Here is an 11,714-nt window from a genome sequence, read left to right as displayed (position 1 = left end):
AACCCTTGAACACAGACAGTGGGTTTTAGATTTTGATTTTTTGTATAATTTTTCAATTAACTAACCTCACTTTTACTTGATGCAACAATAACACAATACAGGACCATTTATTTCAGGGCTGTTTTTTTTTTTTTTTCAATAAAAAACATTCTGTAGAAGCTTAATTTGTTCAATATAATGTAATATAAGACACATTTTTTTTTGAAAAAACAAAAAGATCTACATTTTTTTCCCCAAAAAATTTAAAGGAAAAATAAAGAAATCAAAATACAAGTTTGGTTTGACTTTTTAACTTTATTTAAAACAACTTAACATTTCCAAAGAACAATTCTGTAGGTAGCAACCATCAACTGAATACAAAAATAGAGGTTTTAAATATGTTAAAAAAAACAAAAACATACAGTTTTTGGCAGCAGGCTTTTGGATCCCGCTGTGCATGTTTTGGATTTTAATTTCAGATTTCAGATTATTTAATTCAAGCAATCAAATAGTTCCTTCTTTTTTTCATTTCTTTGTTGTTTGCCAATCTGAACTATGCAGTAAGAGATTGCACATCAGACTTTGCCTCATGATGTATGTTGGGGTTGTCGCTTCCTCCATTTTCTACATATCTCTTCTTTTTGAGTCCATTGCACAACCTGTAATCCAAAGAAAAACAAAGGCAAAAAGCTGATGAGCAATAAGAGAACCACTGGTAAAAAAAAATGTGTCCGATATATACTTTTTGTAAATATATTAATATTATGTATTCCTTCCTTTTACTGTGTCTTGGCTTTTATGTTTATAGGATAGAACTATGCATATGGTGTGCTGGTAGCAGACTGGCTAGATTATGCGCCCCATTTACAGAAGCTGCAGTCCTCAAAGAGGGTGGCCCAGGTTTGAATCCCACCTATGGCACCTTTCCTGCAATAATAGTAATAGTAATAGCAATTCCTAGCTCTCACCCTGGTGTCTGACTCTATCCCATATCTGTCCCTCCAATAAAGGCACAAAATCACAAAAATTACCCCCCCCCCCCAAAAAAAAAAAACCAACAACTATGCATATACTTTCTTTTTGAATTTTCCGGCCTTTGACTCCTTCTTTGGAGGAAGCAATAAGAGTGATGCACTATTACAGTATATGATCGAGTCAAGAGCAATTCAGTTATTTGTGTTGGATAAGAACTCAAAGTAATGTCTTGCCTGTTTATCTCTTTGGAGGTCAATTACAAAAGACGCTTATATTTGTTGTAACATGTGACTGAGTGAGAGCTTTTATCTTATCTTTTAAAGTTTGTTGTAAAACTTTGTGGCTATGGTTACTTCAAAAGTGTGTACCGCAGAAACCAGGAAGAGATGTACCTACCCCTGACATTCTTGCATCTGCTCTACTGTTTCTGGAAGATCTCTATGTAGGGTCTCCGGAAGGAAGAAATTCACCACAGAGGAGGCAATTGTGAGACTTCCCATGAGAATATACGGCAGAACCTTATTATAAGTACCTGAACAGAAACAGAACACAGCTCTTCATTAAAAATGACAAAGAAGTGCTTGAAATGCATTTGTACAAGTCACTGATATGAATCTATACAGAATGGTTTTGCTATTTAAACTGATACGATAACTTTTACATACCTAAATAAATGACATAAGGAGCTGTGATACTGCCGATGCGTGCAGCCGAGGAGCACATTCCCATGCCGACGTTCCTGAGTACAGTGGGATAAATCTCTGCAGTGTAGATGTAGACGATGCTGAAGGCCATGGTGAAGCCAAACTTCCCGGTCATTTCCAAAGCCAGAGCTATATACTGAAGGGCTGAGAGGGAGAGAAATGTGAAATTTGAGTTTATTTAAAGCTTATTAAAGAAAAATCTACAAAATAACTAGTCTTTGAAAGGAAAAAGGATTGTGTTGAAAGTGACGCAGGGACAGGTAGACTGAGGTAGAGAAAAAAGTAACTTGTAACTTAAAAGTAAAATCCTCAGGTTTGAAAAGAAAATAGATATCATAACAGTCTTAGGGGGAATACAATTAATTTAAATATATTAAATGATAAAATTCAAGTTAAGAAGTAAACTTTATATTTTCTGTGACCATGGTCTCATACTTACAGAACAAAGATGAATTATATGAACCCTTCTAATATGAACCCTTCTAAACTCATTCTGAAAAACTGATTGAGAGGATGCATTGATCTTGAGTACAGCTTCTTTAACGTCAGCAAAAATCATTGTGTTACCTATAGCTTATTGAGGAAAATGTTGGATGTTGTTTGGGTGAAAGGGTGAAAGGGTGAAGGTGTGTGGGATCACATGGCACTGTTTTGGCCTTGTTAAGTGTCATCTGGTGAAAACTCAGGTTAAATATTAATTCTGTCCATTACTGGATTACACTGCAATCAAAGATACAGTAGATTTTTAGGTTAATATTATCTATCATTACCAGTATTGGCTTGGACAATCATAACATTAAAAAGTATATTTATGTTGTCAAAAAGTTGCATTCACTTACAGTGTGGTATACCCTGAATGACTAGAAGTGATCTGAGCTGCACAATCAGCAGCAGAAACTCACATAAGTGATGAAACATTTACAAAGAATCTTTGTTTAACTTAGCTTGCTCAGTTGCACAACCTCTTGTACAAAGCCTTTTTTTTTTTTCCACTGAAACAGCCTTTCTAGACACTTTGAGACTGGCTTTACGTCATACCATAGGTTGAACAAAACACTGACCTGATAGCAAGGTCAGCTTACAAAACACTGACCTGATAGCAAGGACGAGAAGTAGATTTACAACTGGACAAAGAGTCATAAGGAGGAAAAATGTCATGTTAAGTAAAACACTCACTTTACCCAAATCAGAAAACACATTCCTGTCAACAAAAGTATTGAAGTAAAAAATTAACCAGCTTTGTTTCATCTGAGGAATTTCTGCTTGAGAACTGTGCCTTGAAATCCAATTCTATATGTATTTTGTAAAATGTAATGCATAATTACCCTTTAAATTGACTATAAAATACAGAAAGAAGTCTTACTATCAGGGATGAACTGGATGAGAAGAAGAACACCTCCCCCAATGATGAGGAATGATGACAGAAGTGCTCTTCTTGGACATTTTCTTAGCAGCAGAGTAGAAACCACATAGGCAGGAACCTCAGCAGCAGCTGAGAGAAAACAGTTCATGAAGGGGTCTCCGCTCAGGTTAGAGGTGTTCAGGGACAATCCAAAATACCCAATGTTTATGGCCATCCTGAGAAGAAACGAAAAAGAAAACTACAATTGATGGGTCATCGAATTTCATGGATGCACATTTAGTATTTGTATGCACTAGTGCTTTCCCAACATAATTCATTAAACTGCATATGAACAGATAACAGAATCACCATTTATCTAAGTGTATATCTAAGTTTATTTAAGTGTGACTTATGACCATTTAGAAAATGTTATATTGAACAGGAAAACATCCCCTTACCACAACAAGAGACACATCAGTGTGATACATCTGATGTTCTTGGATTTCAAAATATCAAGCATGGTGTATGTTTTGATTGGAGGCCTCCCCTGGAGCTTAAACCAATGGAAACAAGAGAGTTGATTCAGTTGTGCTTCTTGCACACAGACGATTTAGATATTTTATGATCACATTGAAATTAGGCATTGGCCAAGTAACTATTGATGCAGATTGCGGACTGAAGGGATCTGGGTCAGTTATGAACCCACTTTCTTTCTTTCAAAACTTTTAAATTGAAGAAGCAAATTTTTATACCAAGCACTCTGCTCAAGCCATATTTGCTTATTCTCCTTTTGTACTGTTGTCGAGTGCTGACATATGGTTGATTAAGTTCTGTTAAATATTACAACAGTACAGTTTGGACCTGCTGTATATGTACCCTGTAATGAGTTCATTTTTGCTGTGAGCTTGGAGCCATATATAACACAATCGCTTGATTGATTTGTGTTTAATACCAGTAATAATCTATTGGGCTGTACTAGCTGTCAGAAATGTTTGGATTTCAGTTAGATTTTCATCCTAAGAGTTACATTTTAAGATACTGATTTTAGCACAGCACTGTTCTCCATGATGAAATTATTCATAAGTCATAAATTATGTTAGTAAAAAAAAACTCACCTCAAACTCTTTAAAAATAACTGCTGGGGCCTGAACTTTATTTTTTCTTGCAGCATCTCTCACGATGGCCTCAGCTTCCTCCACTCGACCCTGAGTGAGCAGCCAGCGAGGAGACTCTGGGAGAAACCTGCACAAACAGTTCAAGTTTACATTTAACGTTTACTAAAGAGGGTTTTTTGAATCATCCTTTATGCTGATCCTTTTGATTCAAACTATTGAAGTTAATATATTCAAACACAAAAGTTTAGGGAGTACAAATGAGGAGGACATACCACCACAGTGGGATGTAGACCACAGAAGTTGTGGCCAAAACTGCCAAAAGAGTCCTCCACTCTCTAATGCCATATGCAATCCAAGGTAGAGTCATGTAACCAATGCAATAGAAAAGAAAGGCCCCGAGGGTGGTGAAGATCACTCGCATAGTTTTACTTAACACCTCCGTTCCTGTCCAAGATGAGATGTGTATGATGAACACAGTGGGGTGAAATAAAAAAACAATCTTTAATATTTCTCAATGAAAGCTGCAAGATTTTATGCCAAACATATGTAATCTACAATTCATACCTAGTACAAAGGCCGAGATATAGATGGATATCTGTGAGGCTCCAACAAAGAGGAACATGATGCAGAACATCCTCCATGAATGAGAGAAAGACTGGAGGATGACCGAGACACACTGGGCTGCAAGAGATATGAAGATAACCTTCTTCCTCCCAAACCTTAATGCAAAAGAATCACATGTTGTTTTTTGTTGTTAGAGATTCAAAGATACAGCAACAGATCAGTCAGGTAATAAATTGAGTGTATCGAGACAGCAGGCAGTTAATGACAGATGCTTATTAGTAAATGATTAACAATAAAAACACATTTTCTTATTACCATACCCTATATTATTGTTATTTTTCTTGTTACTTTTGTTGTTATTATTCTTGATACAGTTGTTTGTATTGGTGTCATTTTTGTTATTGTAATTTTCTGTTGTTTCAGAAGGTTTCTGTAAGGGTTATTACTGTAGTTTCTGTAGTCGTTAATATATACTGCTGTATACATACATGGGGTGCTATTTGAATAGTGTGAGTTTAACATTCCTGCACTGCTGATGATGGTATTTTGGGATTTTAATAGGCTCAAGCACAAGTTGAGAGTCAACACTTTTCCCAAGCAGCCATTGGTTTAATATTTAATCCAGTGGGTTGGCAGTGCAGAGATAGAGCAATAACTTCTTTTTTTTCAAGGAAACGTGTTTGTACCACACGTAGCCACAATTCTTCTCTGAGGCAAGACCCTGTAATCAACTGGCAGCTGCATGTTACCTTGTTTCCTTGACTGAACTTTTGCAACGAGAGTAAGCCAACAGCAAACTAGAGTGAAGGTGTTACACGATAACGATACGTTTGTCATCTATTATTATTCACATTATCTACAATTCAGAATTTCAAAGTTTGTGGCTATAGTTTAAATATATGCTTAATGCCTTACGTGGTAAAGTTTACCTAAACAGAAGACGATTCATTGTTTGAACAACAACCATCTTTGTTAAACATAAAACCATAAGCTTCCTTCTCATCTATCCAGCATGCACTTCAAACACAACATGAGTACGTGCATTTATGTAATGGTACAACAGCTTAATGAGACTCTGGACTTTAATGTCTTTCTTCTAGTCCCTTCAAACGGTCATAATACTTCAACTGCAGAACAGGAAGATTCCTTTGTTGCCTTCAACGAAAATAGTTAATATCAGAAGCAAATAACCAACTTGATGACTTTTGTGAATTTGCTTAATTAAACAAGGATAAATAATGTCATCAATGAACTTCCTCCCAACATACAAGTATACTCTTTAACAGCTTCAAAAGCTTCATAGTGACACAATGATCAAACAGTCCTAAAGCCCCTCACCCCCCCAGTTATCACAGCTGCAAAACAGCTGAACAGTGAACAGACACACCGCTGCGTCCTGAACCCCTTGCTCCTCAACAATCTGAAGTTCAAATGTCTGTCAGAGACAAACATGGACTACAAGTTACATTAAGTTCTCATTCTCTTTCTTTTAGGACAACAACAAACTACAAACACTTAATGTAGTGCAGCCGTCCTGACAGAGGATTGGATACCACATAAAGCTCATTTACATGTGGTTTAAATAGACACAAAGCACAACCCATGATCCAAGTCAATACTGATATGAAATGCAATGTTGTTACTAAAACCTATATCAATTACCGATAAATGGTGAAGTAAAACACATGTGTCACATCTAGGCAACCTGACTAGTTGTGCTTTTTTCACAACCTGAGGAAAATAAAATCCTCTCTTGGAGGTCACCAAGCTCAACAGTAGATGGAGCTGTTTTCATTATATTACAGATCACAGGGCCTAAGTCTCCTTTGACACCACAGTGTTTAATCCTTACTTATCTGATCATTTATACAATTTAAAAGCAGACTTTTGGCAAATGCAACAGAAAGTAGAAACACAAAGTAACACAACTACTGTTTAAAGTTAATGATAAATACTGTCTTAAAACTTTTAAAGTACATTCAACGTTTATATTGGACTGAGACATCTTATGATTTTATGGGTCTTCATGGGTGATAAGTATGGATGAAATACCTGTCAGAAAGCTGGCCTGAGATCAGGGAACCGAGAAGGTATCCCACAAAGAGAGTCGAGGATGCAAAGGGAACTTTCCACTGGTTGTCACAAACAAGGTCCCACTGTGGAGAGTTAAAACACACATTTTAAAGGATCACAAAGGAGCAGATTTCCCATAAATACAAAATAAAACACACACATGCACACTTATATTGACCTCAGTGACTATGTTGGAGTGGTAGATCTCTTTGCTGTAGCTCCATCCATTCAAACATCCCTCCTGCTCCAGGTTTGTAAGGTTGACATCCCTCCCAGGAATGTATCCTTCAGCCGAGAGATTCCTCACTACATCCAGTTTATATCTGCTGCACTGGCTCTGAACTTCATCACCATCCACTATCGTAAAGGGAATGATGGCATGTTCCCACTCATGTGTCAAGTTTACATCCGGAACAAAACAGTGATGTTTCGGAGCTGCCCCAACAAACACAATGTAAAGTCCATTGAATCCAGTTGAGACAAAAACTGTGTTCAGGAGGAAGAATGTGGTCCAGAAGTATGGACCAGTCTGTCCGAGGAATGCAGTGTCTTCATCATAGTCTCCCATTCTTTTAAATAAAAGTACCTCCCTGCTCCGGAGGGAGAAAATAAATCCTTGGAAATTCTTTAGCGTATGAGACGTGGTATCCCTCTTAAAGTCTTAAAGTACCAGAGGGGTAGGGTTGAGCTTTCTGTGGGGCAGAGTGAGCTGGTCCCTCTGTGGGACACTTTCACAGAAGGAAAACTTCAGTTTCCATTCCCGAGAGGGTATCAAACTTATTTTCAAGGGGAAACTTCTCCCAGAGAAACTTATTGAACGACAATCAAATCTCTTATCTCTTAGTTTGTGACAATTTATCTAATAAGAGACCTATCACTCACTGATTTCATTGGATTTACTGAGAGAGGAGCTTGATTAAAAGATCCAGAATGGCCAGTCTAACCACCCAGCCCCCCCACCCCCGCACCTCTGTGGTTAGTGTGGTATTTTCTCTAAACAACATTCCTCACTTTTAAATACCCCAAGGAAGTGCACGTGCCTCTACTCAAAACATTTTCAAAGCAGCATTAAAAGTCCCTTTGGACTATTTAAAGCCACACTGCAGAAGCAAAAAAGCAATTATTAAAAACTAACAAGAACGTAATTTAATATGTACGCTTTGAATTGTATAATTATTTTACTTTAAACTTTATTTACACCTGCTGTGAGGAAGCAGACTGAAATTAATCTGATACCTTTACATAAGCTACAAAAGCTAACAAGACCATTGGAAATAAGATCAATTCTTTCCATATAGTCATGTATTACTCCTGTAACACCTATCAACAAGTCATTTTCCACTTGAAACACTCAATGTAAGTGATATGATTGACTGTTAAAAGACAGCTGGATGAGATCACCTGTCAGATTTTATTAACAGACACATTCAGGACACAATTAGTATAGAGTTAAGTAGCAACTGGTCAGCAGGGGTTAACAAAAGTTCACACAATAAGCGGCTACCCCCACCAACCACAAAAAACAAGCAAGCGTAAGTGTGTTTTCTGATATTAAAATGCATGTTTCTTAAAAAAGATTTGACACTATTATTTGAGCAGTAATCACATGATCTGACTTTGAGAAAGATAATCAAAAATGTTTCAATATGCTCCATTTACCAGGCTGTGATGTTTTGTTTCCCCACACAAAGGTTTATCAGGACATTCATTCATTCATGGTCTTCATGTCTCATGATTTCCTGTGGCCTTCATCAGTGAGAACACAAACTAATTGCTTTCAGACACAACCAATCAAACTTTTACAGAAGAAATAATCTATTCACATGAAACAAAGAGAAGGTCTGGATGAACTTTCCGGTTTTCCAGCTCTAAAGAGGCTCACATGCTACTGTAGATTTAATATAGGAGTAAGTTAGTTACTGTTCCTGAAACTGGTTTCTCCAAAGTGGATAATAAGCTTAAATAATTTATTCGAATTAAGTTATGATGATCCAGCAGCCGTTTACCTCTAAAACACACTGTACAAAGGCAAGTGCTTATCAACACAATGGTCTGACCTTATGTCATTTTAGACCTGGGAAGCAAAAAAGTACTTCATTTCTGTGACAAAAACAGTATTCTCATATCTGTGCTTTTTCATTTTCCAACCTTTTTCATTTTGATTAAAATATTTGTAACTCAACTTTCTTCATATTTCAAAGGGGGTTCATTAGGTATACTGAAATGCATTTTTGGGGATATTATTGGTCGATAATTTTACAATGCCTCATTGTGTGCTCGCTTATCAACATCAAGACTTATTTCAGCTTAAATCAGCAAAAACCTTCAAAAAAGGACACTTTTTTTAAGTGTTAAGGATGTGTAAAATGTATCAAGACAAAATAAATGGGGGAGGGGATCTCAACCACTGAGCAGATGTTTCCAGTGAATTCAATGTTTGTGGCCAACATGGATAACTTGTAGCAACATGGATGGAATAACCAATCATTGAAGACAACGTTTAAGCAGATTCGCAGCTGCAAGACATTCCCAATCCAACTAAACAAAGATGATGTTTATTATGTTCAGCATATATTATTTAATTATACTTAAAGTTATAATATTTAAAACTACAGAGGAACTTCTTTTTTATGTTGATTTTTGGCGCCCCCTGTAGACAAATGTATATAGATAGCGAGATTTAATTTGGCATGGATATCACAGATGAATTGGACGGACCAGATGCATTGTTTAAAGAGGACATATTATACCCCTTTTCTACCTGTGCAGTCCCCTGTGGTCTAAATGAAACATCTGTGCTGTGCTTTGGTCAAAATATAACATGAATCAAGCACCAGAGGAGGTTTGTGACCCTGTATAAACCAGCTCTCTCTGAACCGTCAGTTTTGGTGTTTGGTGTCCCCCTGAGTTTTCCCGGTAGACATCAATCCTCTGAAGCAAAAAACTGACCTGCGCAAAAGTTTTGCTCTAGGCTGGGGATGGAGTCAATGGGTGGAGATATCAGGGGAGGGGAGGGAAGGGGATTTCTTTTTTACCAAAATCCCAATGTGACATCACAAGCTGAGCAAATTTGAAACAGAGCACTTTTCTCTGTGTTGTAAGACTTAGGCACACCACAAACAAAGGACAGGATGGGTTTATTTCACATTTTGTGGGTTCGTAGACACTCAAGTTACCCAAATGTATGTTCAAAAACACTGTAAAAGTGCATTTTTCTAAATTTGTCCCCTCTAAGTGTTTTAGCATGCATGCTAGTTCTCAACACCGGTCCACAGGAGGACAGCAAATCTTTGCAGATTTGATCCTGTCCATGATGTTCTTGTTTGATTTTGTAGATCATGTATAATCATCTTTTATTATAGTCTGTTTCATAGCCTTTTACAAATTGAATGCTCTCTTAATTGGACTTACATTTTCAGTTAGCTTTGCGCAGAAAAAGCTGATAGAGAGGACAATAACAATATGTACTTTTCAGTATGAACTTACTGACTTATTCTTGTTCAATCTGTTCTTTTATCATCGTCTTGTTTTAGATAAGTGTATTTCTTTCTACTCAAGTGAAGACTGTGTGTACTTTTGCTACCTCTGCAGATATGTATCTGACCTTCACACTAATGTCTAGGCCTACTAAGAATATTTGTTGTCTAAGTACAAACAGTCTGCCAGACAAATAAGGTGCTTTTCACAAACTGATCTATTCTTTCTTCTAGTAATGTCTGGAAAAATATAATCACACACTTTGCAGGCTTATGTTTCATGTTAATCAATCCTAAAGCATTAACGTGACTGGTCCTCTACACATGATTTGCATGGGATACTAATGTATTTATTTAATTTTATTACTATTATATAATTTATCTGCATGTGTGTATACAGCAAAGGTTTCCCAGCCTGTTTAATCTCCTGTGTAAACAGTGGAGGAAACTGTCATGATTTGGTCTTTTCTAGTTTTGTTTTTCAGTGTTTAGTGTTTCTGTATGTTCTAGTGTGTTTTGTTCATTTTTGAGTTCTGTGTGTCTTCAGTGTTTAATGTATTTATTTTGTAGTTGTCCTCAGTGTTTCTTGTGTCCATTCCTTCCTCTGTGTGTTTCCTTCCATTGTGATTGCCCTCATTGTCTTCACCTGTATTATAAGTCTCACCTGTGTTTGATTACCCCTGTGTCTACTTAGTCTCTGTGTTTCTTCCCTTCTGTGTCAGTTCATTGTGTGTGTTTGTCGGTGGCAGTTGTTGGTGTTGGTTTACCTGTGGCTCCTTGTTTTCTCCTGTTTGGATTTTTGGAAGTGAGTTTTTGTTTGATTAAATATTTTTGGTTGATTCTGCATCTGGGTCCTCCTCTCGGTTTTCCCGATCCGTGACAGAAACCCTCCATCCCTAAGCCTAATGATTAACTAGCTATCAGAGTATTCAAACAAACAGCCATCAACACCAGTTTTCCATAATTTGACACTGAAAGGGTCATGATTAACGAAGCCTTACTGAGTACAAGTGAAAGTGACTTTTCTGCATGTGACATGTAAAGCACATGGTCATAGCAGGCTGCAAGTGAGGTATTGTTGTTGTTGTTGTTGGTGTGTGTGTTGTACATTGTACTGCTGGGATACTCTGCTATGTTTGTAGTAGTTTATTTTGTGTGTGATGTTTTATTACTTTGTGATGTTTTAGTTGTGACTTGCTGAGGGACTGCAGATGTAAACTAGCTCTATATGCTAACTTTGGTTCAATGCATCAAATGCATCACCATTTATGTTTAATATTGTACATGGTCCCTTTACAAATAAAATACATAAAACAGCATTTAGACCTTATTGAGTCTTATTCAAATGAAATGCAAGGAAAGATTAGCTTTACAAAAAGTTGTCATTTAATTCACACAATACTGAAAGTGATGCTAGTATGAATTCCAAATTATGGAAATCATGGGGAAAATGGTTGCAAAGGGCATTTTGGTGATGACCTTGAAT

The 11,714-nt window shown here is 36.8% G+C and overlaps 1 protein-coding gene across 1 annotated transcript; it reads right to left on the bottom strand.

Annotated features, from left to right (window-relative positions):
• Positions 1-274: 274 nt before the first annotated feature.
• slc22a5 (solute carrier family 22 member 5) lies at positions 275-7,649 on the bottom strand. The gene is made up of 10 exons (XM_020638340.3): positions 6,931-7,649; positions 6,732-6,835; positions 4,680-4,834; positions 4,388-4,559; positions 4,116-4,242; positions 3,459-3,553; positions 3,022-3,236; positions 1,620-1,802; positions 1,351-1,486; positions 275-638 (listed from the first exon to the last, which is right to left on the bottom strand). Exons 1-10 carry the CDS (start codon positions 7,318-7,320, stop codon positions 533-535), a joined length of 1,683 nt encoding a protein of 560 aa, XP_020493996.1. The 5' UTR covers positions 7,321-7,649; the 3' UTR covers positions 275-532.
• Between the last annotated feature and the right edge of the window lie 4,065 nt (positions 7,650-11,714).

This window comes from Labrus bergylta, chromosome 14 (assembly GCF_963930695.1).
Source record: "Labrus bergylta chromosome 14, fLabBer1.1, whole genome shotgun sequence".
Lineage (NCBI taxonomy): Eukaryota > Metazoa > Chordata > Actinopteri > Labriformes > Labridae > Labrus > Labrus bergylta.
This window is presented reverse-complemented; position numbering and strand designations above follow the sequence as displayed.